At 39.7% G+C, this 13,376-nt stretch overlaps 1 protein-coding gene across 2 annotated transcripts in view; it reads left to right on the top strand.

Annotated features, from left to right (window-relative positions):
- The window catches only part of EEFSEC (eukaryotic elongation factor, selenocysteine-tRNA specific), a 133,039-nt gene that overhangs the window by 28,946 nt on the left and 90,717 nt on the right, over window positions 1–13,376 (top strand). For both annotated transcript variants that reach the window (XM_039558983.1, XM_010390082.4), the window contains exons 2-4: window positions 4,555–4,762; window positions 7,365–7,461; window positions 9,040–9,204. In XM_039558983.1, coding sequence (XP_039414917.1) covers window positions 4,555–4,762; window positions 7,365–7,461; window positions 9,040–9,204 — 470 coding nt within the window. The remainder of the gene's footprint in view (window positions 1–4,554; window positions 4,763–7,364; window positions 7,462–9,039; window positions 9,205–13,376) is intronic.

Here is a 13,376-nt window from a genome sequence, read left to right as displayed (position 1 = left end):
AAGTCCATTGATACATACTTTTAAAATGCATACTGTTCTTTTTCAGTGTACTCAGGCAGCAGCTGGTGAGCTCTTTCAGGATCCAAGAGTGAGAGCTAGCTAGGAATGATGTTGCAAGTGGTATCATTTTGCTCTTCCCATGAAGAAATTGAACTGGTGGCCACTTTAGGGAAGCTTGAGTTGCCGCCTTCTGCTCTTTGGAAATATGTCATAACCTCTGACATCTGTGATTCAACTAATCTCCTCAGTAAAGAGTAATAAATTACTTCCTTGATGACTTTTTATAATCTCATACTCCTCAAAATTCAGGAGCAAGCATGGGTTGTATGTTCAAAGCAGTAGCTGGGCTTTATCTTGTCTGTGAAGGTGTTCTTATTTTCTGAGCTTTGTGTTCCCTGTCACTTTTGTGGCACAAATGAGTGCTGCTGCCTCCAGGTTTAGCTGGCACTTGCAGTCTCTGTGATGCTGTGCTGCTGGTCTTGTGTTTTTCCTGTATCTGGCTGTCATCCAGAATCTCTCAGTTCATGTTTTATCTTTCTTGTTTGTTTTTCTTCACTCAGACTATCTACTTTATTTTTGCTGTGGTTCAGCTGCTTATCTTTGAAATATAATTCCCATCTTTCTCCACCCCCTTGTGTTTTCTGATGACAACTAGTTTATTTCATTTGCTTTTTACAGGGCCTCATCTGAGCTGTGTGTCATCACACAAAGGGTACTCCAATAATTGATCTTTCATTTTCAAGCAAAGTGAGAAATCACACGTCAGGATTTATCTTTCTAAATGTTCTTGAACGTGTCTTTCATAGATGAAGTGGCAAATAAAAGGTTACACTGATTTTCTCTGTAGTAGAAATAATTTGAGTGTCTTAGTTTAACTTTTTCATTGATTCTATGTGACCTGCTTCAGTGCAGATAAAATATTTTTGATTGCTGTGCTTCCTTGTATGCAGACTTGTCCTTTGCATGTGTCTCTGCTTTGTTCAAAGTAATTTCAAGCCATTTTCTTGCTCTGAAGGCTTGAGGAACACTCAAATCATCCACAGTGTCTTCCCTATCACTGTTCTTAACTGTGTAGGCCCATATTTTGTCTCCTTTTTTGAGGAGTTCAGTTCTTTGTTCTTTCAGTTCTTCTGTTTCATTTTGCACAAGAACCCATGGCTGGCATTTTGTTGTCATATAGTGCAGGTGTGAGTAATATTTTTACCTTGTTTTATTCTTGTTACTGTTTTTCAAGTCTCCACAGAGTATTTCTGTAACATTTTTATGCCCCAATTGAAAAATCTTTCCAAGTGAGATTGTATTCATGAGAATGCTCATATAATCCATCCTCACTTCACTGTTCCTAGTTAAATCTTTCTCAGCTGTAGAAAATTATTCAGAAATATTTTGCCTTTTGTTGACTGAACTCTGATATGATGGTGAACTGATCGTTTACTAGAGATTATTTAAGTAGTGAATATAAAGTTAAACATATTCTGTCTGCTGTTACCATTTATATGTTTTGAGGAGAAAATGTACTGAATGAGGAGTTCCATGGTAGATGGGGGAGTGTTACAGTTTTGTCATCTTGGCACAAATAACCTGCCAGTTTTCCTGATTTGAAATGTGACGTTGGTGAATCCTTGTACGCTTCTCTAGATGATTTTGTTTCAGTATTTAATGAACTATTCTGCATGGATGATGGGCAATGAAGGAAATGGGTTCTAGAATAAAACAAAATGTAAAACTGTGTAGGAGAAGATGGGGGACTGGGAAGAAGGTGAATTGTCAAAGATGGTTTATTAAACAGCTCAAGGAGGAAAGTTGAGGAACTAAATTTTAGGTGTTTTTTTTTTTTTTTACCTTGTTACTCAAGGGTCCTGTAAACCTGAGCACTCCTGCCTTGATATGCACGAGTAGACACGTACAAGGCATTACAAAACATCCTCATGCCTCGGGGAGAATGCAGTTCAAGTATTTCTGTCAATGCTGTCATGATCTTTGCCTTGGCTCCATGACTCCTTTGAAGGGCAGCAGCTTCCCACCCTGCTTGTGTGCCAGCTCTGCCTGCCATGCCTTCTGTCCCATCTTGTGCCATCTCTTCGGAGCTATGGCCAGTCAGCACGTTGGGGCTTCAGAGGAGGCGCAGTAATTGTGCCAACAGTGTTTGTGAACTTGTGTGTGTTGCTGCTTCCTTGACTTGAAGTATTTTTTTGTCTGGAGTGTCATGGTGTGTCTTCTGGTGTTTCTGGAGTTTTTCCATGGACTGTACAGTTATTTTTCTTTGTTCATCTTCTCGTTGCTCTGCAATGCCCCGAGGCAGACATTCTCGACCTTCTAGAAACTGGGTTGATGATTTTTATGGCTCTTTTAAAGTGTTGCTAATAGATTCATAAATACAGCAATTGCAAGCATTTGCTTTATAACAAATGCGTTCAAAGCAGTTAATTTAGAGTTTCAAGGTAAAGTGGCCCCTTTTATTGAAACTACATATTAACAGTTCAGTGCAGATTTTGTGTTCTTTTGGAGGGAAAGATACCACACTGTATATAATGACTCTTATGAGCTGCCCTTTTCAAGGCCAGGTTTGGTTCTGGTTGCTTTGGCTTAGTTTTGGAGCATGAGGATCACTGTGCTTTAGTAGTCACAATAATGTTTGGTACGGCTCAAGCTGCAGCATTGTTGTGTTACCAGAATATCCTTTTTATAGTATTCATAAAGAATTGGACTTGATTGTTTGGTTTTAATTATTTATTTCCATTCATATTGAGGATGTCAGCTGTGTAGAATAGTGTAATACAAAATATTTTAAGTTTATAGTTAAGTTTATAGTTAAGTTTAGAACAGCCCTGCTGTAAGTATTCACAGAAGTGGATCCATTCTGATTCTTAAGTGCTTTGTCCCACTCAAACTATTTTCATGCCGTTTGTTTGCCTTGGTTTCTGACCTTTAGGTCTGCACTTGGGTGGTGTATAAAGTCTGAGCCTTTTGTACAGTCTTGATGATGTTTGTGTTGCAATTTAAGCAGGCTCTAAATCAACACAATTCCCAAAACAAAAAAAAATGCAAACTACTTTTGAAGATATAAAGCCTATCTTCAGTTTGTCAGGCAGAGATATTTGAAATGATTGGAGAAGATTCTGCAGGAGCACTGGAAATATCGTAATTATCCAACTAGTGCTCCGAAGGGCTTAACATTCATTATTACAAGATGAAAGCTCTGGTAGGTTAAAATAGTCATTTGTAACCATAATTTTTTTTCTTGTTGTAGTTCCCACCCGCTCATTCACCCATGCACTTCAACCTTGGAATGATTTCCTATCCTGAGTTCATGGGAATTAAGAACAAGGGTAGCTGTTGTCACAGCCATTGTAAAAGCCTTAAAAACAAAAAAAGGCAAGGGGAAGGCTGGAGAGGGCAAAGGAACAAGGAACAGTTGTACTGATTTCTTGTTCTTCTGATCTTAAGGCAATTATTATAAGTACTTAAGTTAGAATGCTGGAATTTTACATGATTTCTAGCTTTTATCATCTTTCAAAATGCGCTTTTTTTGGCATATGACTTTCTGGTAGTTAGTTCAGCTTTAATTTCTGTTTTTCTTTATGTTTAAACTTTCTCAACATTTAAAGTCTGTTGCACTTTTCTATTTTGGTATTCGGAGTATTTCACTTACCTCAAATGAAACAAGAAAATTCTGAATGTAATTAATGGAAGGCCCAATGTTCATCAGATCTTCCTTGAAAACTAATTTAGATCCATGAAATTCAGGTTGCTTCAATCAAAAGATTATGGGTTCATGACAACAATGCTTTGAAAAATAAAAATAATCCATAAGCATGGTAGGTAACTTCAGCCTAAAATGTAGGAACTTTTCCACGAAGCGATCTAGGAATCAGATCTCTGTTCCTGTGCTTGAAATCACATGTTCATGTTATGTGGATCTGAATGGGGAGTGAATGATGATATGTTGCAGGTTTTAAATTGCCTCTTCCTAACATTGAGGGACTCAAGAATTTCTTTAGACTTTGGATAAACCTGTCTCTCATGGTGATCACTGTTTTCATTTTTATCAAATTTTGGACTTGGAAAGAAAAATGCTGGTAAGCAGGCAGGGACTGAGGCTTGTGGATATTTTTGTAGAGTACATGGTCGGCCCTTGTTGGGGTTGCTCTGAGTGTGCAGCTCCCTGCAGTGTTGCTGGGTATTTCTTTGGCTGTATCAGATTCTTGCTTAGCTGCTTAGATTATAATTTTTAACTGAGGCAAATGTCATGCCTGTGTTGCTGCAAGCTTAATTTTCATAGTATTTTTTTAAATGCAGTGAGATAACAGCCTTAGACTTGAACTATCATATTCTTCCCTGGTTTTTATGACCTGATGATAGCCTATAATAGCATAAATTCCCAAGGTCTTAATTTCAAAAGAGCTGTGGCATTCAGTGCTTACTTTGACACGTGTTTTGTTTGTCTTTCTGGGCATTTGTACATATGCTGACAATTTTAAATGAAAACTATTTGAGAAAATGATCCTTAATCTTTTTATGCTGTGGCAATACTAACTCTGAGTTCTCCTCCAGGTGCCCAGATTATCGATTTAATGATGCTTGTGATAGATGTGACAAAAGGTATGCAGACACAGTCAGCAGAGTGCTTGGTAATTGGGCAAATTGCCTGCCAGAAGATGGTGGTAGTTCTGAACAAAATAGATCTCCTTCCAGAGGGGAAGAGACAGAGTGCCATTGAGAAGATGACTAAGAAAATGCAGAAGACCTTGGAAAATACCAAGTAAGTGAGCAGTAATACTAACAGGTAACTTGTAACAAAATGTTGAACAAAAATACCAACATTTCCCTTCCAGTGTGCTTCTAAACATACTAGCACATCTAGCAAAAATGATGAGAAGAGGGTGAAAAGATTTACAGAAACTCAGGTGCAATTCCAAATTCATATCTGCAAGTATCATGTGTAGAGAAATACTTTCCTGTAATTAAGCCTTTCAATTTAAAGAGCTGCTTGGAGTTCAGGTAGGATAATACAAAGCCAGAATATCCAGGTGAAGAACTGATGGATGTGTGTTTGGCTAGGTGTGTTTGTTGTGGGGGTGGGTTTTTGGTGGTCTGGGGTTTTTTTGTTTTGTTTTTGTTTGTTTGTGGTGGGGTTTTTTGTTTGGTTGGATTTTTTTTTAGCTTATGGGCTTGCAACTTCTGTTATGATCTTTAAGTCTGTTTCACTCCATAGAAAGTGTTAGGAATTTTCCTTAGCTGAGGATGACAAATGTTCCCCAACTAGGGAAAGCAGAATGATGGAAGTTTATATAATGTCATATGGCTCTGGCTGGCACAGTGGAGGCTGGCACACAGCCCTGTTTAGGCACATTAGTTGAGGTATGTGATGAGTGAAGTGCAGGGAAATTCATGAGTGGGAATGTGGCTGTTTTGAAGTGGGAAGCTAAAATATACACACAACATTTATTTAGTGGTTACAGAAACTGCTGCACATGTTTGCTTTGCTCAGGGATATAGGGGGACATAACTATTGGGTCACATTTTGAGTTGAAGAATCTAAGGAACAAGATTCAGAGTACAGAGGCGAGAGAACCAAATCTAAGTTTCGTATGTGCAGTCTGTGCTTGGCGGTGCTTTGAAAGCTGACCTGGGTGTGATTGCGAAGTGTTTGTCCTGTTGTATCTTGGGCATGTGGAGTTTCTAAACAGCCTTTTTCCCGCCTGACTTTGAATCTCCCAATGCGTGGTTTTTAAATGCTTTTCTATTTCTAAACTATTCTTATTAGCAGGATATATGCTGGTACTATTTGACAATTGCCTCTAACCCCAAACGCATGGCAATGAGGGGTTTGGCTTTTTAAAATACTTTACTTGTTGATATATTTTCACTATACACACAGGTGTGCATGTGCAATTCCATAGCAGTAAGCAAAGCTGAAGGCTGTTGTAGAGTAGATGTTGCCACCAATGCTGGGCAAATTATTGTAGTGTTGTCAGGAAATGGCAGAGGAAAGTAACTTGTATATTTGAGTAGTTTGATACTTGTAAATTTACCTAATCAAAACTTAGTTTTCTGTGAATTGATACCAAAACTAAAAGCAAGCTGCCTCTATGAATGGAATTTCTATTTTTTAAAGAAATTTGGTGTGATGGAGTAAGAGTTTCAGTAGGGCTGGATCATGTTTAGAAGTGCCTCCAAATGCAGTATACAATTACTCCAGTTTGTTCTGGTGTATGGGAAGAGGAGTAAAGCATCTGGTTCAGCATAAATTTGTTTACCGCAGTACAGTGCTCTGAAATAATTGTATGAAAATAAATTTCCAAAAGTTTTCTGGTTAATCACAGGAATTTTCAGTGCACATTTTTGTTACCCTTTGTCCCTAGATGCCTCAGGCTTATGGCATGTAAACAAAGAAAATACCTTATGTGCCTGATTACAGATGGGTCAATGAGTGAGCTCCCTTTACAGACCTTAACATTTCTTCTTTAGCAAGGCACTGTCTCTTCCCTCCAGTTTTGCTCCCTTTTGAGAGAAAATCAGTGGGGGGGTGGGTGTCAAGAGGATGGCCACAATAATTTTGGTCTCATTCTGTTGCAAGAATTAAGTACCTATGAGAACCAGTCCCTTTTTGGTGTAATTAGTATTTATTATTCCATTACTTTAATATATGTTTTATGTGGTTAATCCTAATTTTTGCAAAAATGCAATAACCAACACTAGGTTGTATTTTAGGGAGCAAAAGTTAAGCCTGCTGACTGAATTAGTAAAAAAAAAAAAAAATCTGCTGTAAGTTGAGGATTTGAAGAATAAAACTGATTGTAGGATAAAAGGTAAACTGAGGTCAGCTGGCTGTACTGTGCCTCTCTGAACCTTTGCATGTTTGAGATTTGTGAATTTTGCAGGCTTTGATTTCAGCAGATTCACATCTTTCTGTTGTCTGCAGATCTTGCAGACTCAGGTAGTCATCATGCGGTATCTTGCATTTGGCTCCTGTTTTGAAGGGTATGACTTTACAGTTAGGATTATAATTGTTTTAATGAAAGTTAAGAATGTGCTAGTCTCCAGGTAAAATGACTTTGGATGCAAACCACTGCATTAAGACTGGGTAACAACAGACCTTCTGCAATAAACTGAATCTTGCATTTGACTGTTACAGGATTGAATCAGTAGCTAATGTGGAGCAGGACTGAAGCCTTCATAGTGAAGTCCAGTAGTGCTGATCTGCTGGTAATTCAAGAAGAAATTGTCAGTCACATTGGGGGAAGAGCAGATAAATTGGAATTTGAGGGAGTTTCCTAGCCTTCAGATGAGCCTGGAAGTTCTTTATGTTGACACATATAGGAGATCTGGGGTCTAATGGTGAAAGTCTTTCTCTCTTTCAGGTTCTCTGGGTGTCCTGTTGTTGCTGTTGCAGCAAAGCCTGGTGGACCAGAAGCCCCAGAGTCTGAGAATCCACTGGGTGTTTCTGAATTAATTGAGGTACTGGCTGAAGAACATACTAATAACATGAAAGTATCCATTCTCAGATGTTCAAAACCCTTAGTTATGTCACATGAAGTTTGTACTGTGAAGGGCAGGACACCTGAAATAACTAAGAGTAGTTTGTAGCTTGCAATAGACTTGTCACCCTCTCTGTAATTAGCTTAGGGAAAGGAATGTCTTTGCCCTGGAAGGATGCAGCTGTTGCTTCAGACAGCAGAAAATAGTCCCAAAACAAAGGCATCATTCTTTGAAGACTTGTCAAATTCTGATTTGGATGCTGCCAGGTTTAAAGTACTTGTAAATTGCAGTAAGGTGCAGCATCAGTCATCAAAAAATCTCAAGATGTCTGGCCCTGGGCACCCAGGCTTGTATAAAGGCAGGATGTTCCTCAGGGCTGCTGAGTACTGAATGCTCTATCACCTCCCAGGCTTGTGTGACTCAGGATGGGCATGGGGATGGGATGTAGTATGGCCTTAGACTGAACTTAGCCAGGACCAATCTGCCCACAGCAGTTTCTAGAGATGAGGAGATACTCAAGTGCTTACTTCTGCCTTCATCTGGTTCCTGTTAGATTTACTGGGATGTTCCTCAGGGTTAAAACCTTTAAAGGAAACACCTATTACAGCTGTTCTGTCAACTGAGACCCAATATTAGATGAGCTGGCAAATGCTGTGTGAGCCCTGCCATTGAACTTCAAACTATTATCCCTTCTGTCCTTCCTAAGAGACTTTCCATTGTTCTGCCATTACAGCTTGGGCTTGAGCTGCAGTTTTTGACCTTAAAAACAGACGTTAAAGGCAATACCAAGTGTATATGCAGGTGATATAACAGAGATCAAAAGTGGTTTGAGACAGGAGTGAACCAGTTCCTTTGAAGCACTGTTGAGTACATGACTGCCTTTCTATAATTAAAATCTTTTGTCTGATGATATGTTTTAAGAAACACAGTATTTGTCAGCAAAAGAAAAATCCTAAACTCAGAGAATTTCTCTAGAATGTGGTACCTGTGTAGTTTTTCTTAGTGGATTGATCCTTCAAGAGGTGCTAACAGAAATCTGAAGGGGAAGTTGACTTTGAAAACTTAACCCAGTATTATAGTTTTTCTGAGAGGGAGGCAGAGATGGGCTTTATGGGGCACTAATATCTGTACATAAGTTCATTTTCACAGAATCCAAAAAAGCTGAAGTAGCAAAACACACTGTAAAATTGTACTTTGGGGAGGGGGTGGAGAGGGGGAGATGACACATGTACAGTTATTTCTTTTTCTCTTTGCTGCAGTGTTTATATTGAGTTTGGCAGCAACTTTATCGCCAGTGAGGTTTTGCTAACCAAGCTAAATGTGCAGCACCAAATCTTTCTAAGGCAGAAAATCGAACTTTTCCTGCTGCTGTGTGTGTGTCTCCTCCATGGCACACACAGTTAATTTGACATTGGTGAGTTCTAAGCTCATTGGGAGATGCCTGAAATCAGTAAAATTGCAAGCTTGTTCAATCAATCATCTGCTTGCCTGCCTTCTGCTGTGTTGCTGTCATGACTTTTCACCCAGGCATGGTGCTGCTTTTATCTTTTTTTTCAGGTCTTGAAGTCTCAGGCTTACCTGCCATCAAGAGACCCCTCGGGACACTTCCTTATGGCAGTCGACCACTGTTTCTCTATCAAGGGTCAAGGCACCGTGATGACAGGGACTATTCTTTCTGGCTCTGTTAGCCTTGGTGACAGTGTGGAGATTCCTGCCCTGAAGGTGAGTCTCTCATTTTCATTCCCCCTGCTTTTCCTGATAGAAAGAGACACTCAACAAAGAAGAGTGTGTTCTCTTCCAATCTGAAATTACTCAATTATTCTCAATTTTTATTTTTGTACTCTATTATAATCCAGTTTATAACAGGAAGAGGCATAGTAATTTTTAAATAAGGCAGTGAGTAAGGTTACCTGCTCAATTATTTAGTTGGATGAAGACTGATCTAGATTAGCATGTTAGGCTTTCAAATTCAGAAAAGCAAGGTGGGCATGTTTCCAAGATGGGAAGCACCCAAGGGCTGAACAAGGTTTGAGGGAGGTTACTTTCATTTGAGATATGCTGCAGTGGGAAGGTTTGCAAAAGAATCCAGGTAAGTAGGCTTCCAGAAATGTCTGAAAGCAAAGGAAATGACAAAAAGAGGGCATTGAAATGCTTGATGCACATTCTCTTTGTTTGCTGAGGCTTTAATTGATGTCAGCATGTTCTGAGAGAACTGCTGGGATGCAGTAGGTGGCTTGCTGCCATTGGGCTCTTTAGAGAGCCTGTAGAAAGTCAAAGAGACCTTTCAGTGGCCTTTGAACTGCTCAACTGTTGTTACTATTTAATTTCTTAAAATATATTCATCCTTTAAAAGAAAACAAAGTGACATATCTTGGAACATGTGAAATCTATTTCACAGATGCTGACTTGCACTGCTCTGATTTTCCCTTAGTATTAATTGCCCAAAATGGATCAAGACTTGAGGAGTATTTTGCAGCTACCACTTAAAAGTGGACCTAGCTGATTACATTCTGTGGGCAGGCAAGTTTTGGCCTAACAAGGCTGGGTGGGACTCTTTTGATGCTGCCCGTATTATCTACGAGTCCTTTTCTGTAAGGACCTTACTGTTTCACTGAGTGAATGTGCTGTTTTGTCATTTTTGACTGTACTGTTCGGACAAGTGAAGGATTAGTGAGGCATTCTGATTTCACCTGAAGTATTTGGCTGATAGCTGACAATTCATTTCTGGCCAGCCTCCTCAGTGACAGCTGTGGCCATCTAGTTTATATCCTGTTGTCCTCTGCATAGAAGTGATTTGTATGATACACTTCTATGATACACTTCTGCTTCCCCAGTGGAGTTCCTCACTGCCCATATTTTTATTTACAGCATGAAGCCTATTTTGGGAGCCATGCTTTCAATTCCTGCAGGGAATATGCTTGCTGGGGTTGTAGCTCTAGCTTCAACCTCTCCTGGTTTCCACTTGCCAGTGTTCCTTCCTTTTCTGTTGTGTCCTGTTCTCAGTCCTAGGCCCTCCTGTGCTTGGGGTCCAAAGAGGTACAAGGAGTGTGAGATGGCTCCTGCCCAAACAGGGCCTTGGATAGCGAGTTCACTGCTTTCTTTTTGTCATAGCACTGGCCAAACTTCCTGTCATTTTGTGCTTCACGAGATGGGGGAGACAGGGCAGAGTAATTACTTCTTGCAAAGAAAGAATGCATCACTAGATTGTATCTCGAAATGACTATTCTGCTTTTCATGTACAGTCCAAGAATGTTTTGAAGAAATATGTTTAGGAGTAAGTCTGCTTTTTGAGAATCCATATGAAGGGGGAAATAACAAAAATATAGAATAACTTGTAAATGGGTGTTTAAAAGGACAGTGGAAAAGGCTTTAAGTGTGACTTTTTTAGTGGGCTTTCTTCCCAGGTGACTGGGAGAGCAGTCACTGAAGTGACAGACAACTTAGCAGATAAACAGGTCATTTGCAAAGAAAAGCCAAATCACTTGGCTCTTATGGCATTAACAAATTAACAAACATTTCCCTCAAAGTTTTAGTTATTTTTCCAATTGCTGTTAATGAATTAACATTAAACCTTCCTCTGCTATGTGTGAAATAGAAGGTGTATCCATGCCTCTGAATGATAATAGCAGTGGGCAGAGTTTTGTATTTTGGCACTAGCAGCTTGTGGACATTCACCTTCATGTTGCACAGGTATGGAAACCAAGGCGCGGTACAGGAAAGCAATGTTTCTGAGTTTGAGCTGTGTGTTGTACTTACCCCTGCCAGCATCATGCAGAGCTGGGTTAGGATACCTATGAAAGGTCAAACCTTTCTCAGGCCTACAAGGTAACGGAGGAAGCACATTTCACAACACATTGTGGTTTATGACTCTCTCTGACCTTTTTCTGCCCTGACCCAATGGTAACTGAGATTGACAGCTGGTACCCGCTGGGCATTTAGGGACATTACAAACCAACTGCTTTTTTTAAATTTGAAGAACCCTCTCACCAAATGAAGTGGCATCACCTCCCAGTTCTACTAATGGACTTCGACATCTTTGACCGCTTGAACCTGCACAAAGGAGGGACACAGCAATTAAAAATAAACAGTGACATTCTCAAACGCCCATGCTTGCTCTGATTGAGGCTGAGAGCACCAGCAGTGCATGGATTCCTTTATGCTTTGCCTATGTAAATTGCCATCTGGGGTTGATTATCCATATAGCAAAAAGAAAAATTATATATATGTGTTTGGCAAAAAGCTTTGACACAGCAAACAGTTCACTATCCAATCGAGTTAGTACTATTTGCTCCTTAGCACTTGAAATCCACCTTGAAGAGCATGAACTTAGGATTTCTGCAGCAAAAACATAGTGTTGGCAGAATTCTGAATGTCACTTAAGATTATTTCAGTGGTCTTTCAATCTCTATAGTCTTCGAGTTTATAAACTGCAACAACTTGTGACACTTGTATTTCTGCTTTATAAAACTTGCGGGAGCTTGAATAATAAGGATTTTTTGCAATTTAGTTTCATTTTGTTTTACTGATAGGTTTTTATTTTACTGATATCTAAAGTATATGTTGTTTAAAGATTTTAGTTCAAGTGAGGATGAATGTCAAACTCCAGTGCTGCTGGGTCTTTCCATAGCACACTTTAACTGAAAAAGGAAAGTGTTTTCTTTTCAGTGGGGGAAATGTATCTTTTGCCTTCCTTATCCAGGTGAGAGGGGAAATCAGAGTTCATGATTCTATCTTTAGATTTCACAGTTGCAAGCACATTAGAAATACTGGAAGATTGGGTGAAACAAAGACATACTAATATATCATCTAAAGATGTTTTAGGGCATGGAAAATGTTCCAGGTTGGTTTATAAGAATCACTCCCTCTGTCTTAGGAGCTGTGAAAGATTGTAGAAGAGGTTAGGTCTGAGTTGGGTGAGGAGGCAGAGAGAGATGTGCATAGCTCATGGATCTGGTTATCCTGAAAGTGTCCACTTGGCATTGCCTTTCCTGTGATCAGGGGCTGTGGGTGTACACGAGCCAGAGCATGTACATGGCAGCCAAGTACGAAGACCACTGCTGGGGCTCTATTTCAGGAATTGTAAGTAGTAGAAACTTTTCTCCTTGTCTTATAGTCAGGTTCCTGTCTGTCCTGTTTAATGAATTGCTGACAAATGCTGGAGCAGGTTGATGCAAGCTGAGTGGCTGGTGGAGGTTAATAAATGACTTGGAACCTCTGTAAAGTCCAGTGTGCTGCCATTTGTACTCCGTGTGTGTCAGAAGTTGTGAGTGTCTTGAAGGCTGAGTAGCTGTGTTCCTGCTGAGTGGATACATTCATGTTTTTCTCTAGGGGGATCATCATATGGGGATTCTCACTCTGTGCTGAATCTGAATAATGTATCTAGTGTTGTATGGCACAAAGTTGTTTCTTGCGTAATAAATCTCATTAAAAGGAAAGAGAAATATTCTTACCAGCTCCAACCTTGGCCATCCTGGAGGTTGGCAGTAGCCAGTTGCCATTATCAGTGTAGAGCATCTCAGTCTCAAGAGTTGCAAGCGCATTTATGAAATGCTCCCCTCATATTTGGAGAGTAATCATCTGGATTGTTTCAGTACTCAGGTGAACTTTCAAAAGGTCTTGTGAGACTCAGATACGAGAAACGTGAGAAACTTGCTTCTGTTTATGTAGTCAGGTATCCTGGTAAATGAGAGTGTTAGTTTAAACCAGTAGTGGCTCTGTCTTGGCAGGAGCCTGTTGACTGTCAGATTATACTGACTTCATGAACTTTCAAGAAGCATCACTTTGTAAGTGTGATGCTGAGAAGCTTCATGGTTTCATATGCTTTCAACCATATGAAAAGAGATGTTTTCTTCTAAGCTTTTTTTGTTGGCTAGATAACCTTGGTCTGTGTTTTG

This window comes from Corvus cornix, chromosome 12, assembly GCF_000738735.6.
Source record: "Corvus cornix cornix isolate S_Up_H32 chromosome 12, ASM73873v5, whole genome shotgun sequence".
Lineage (NCBI taxonomy): Eukaryota > Metazoa > Chordata > Aves > Passeriformes > Corvidae > Corvus > Corvus cornix.
Note: the sequence above shows the minus strand (reverse complement) of the source record. Positions and strands in the feature narration are given on the sequence as shown.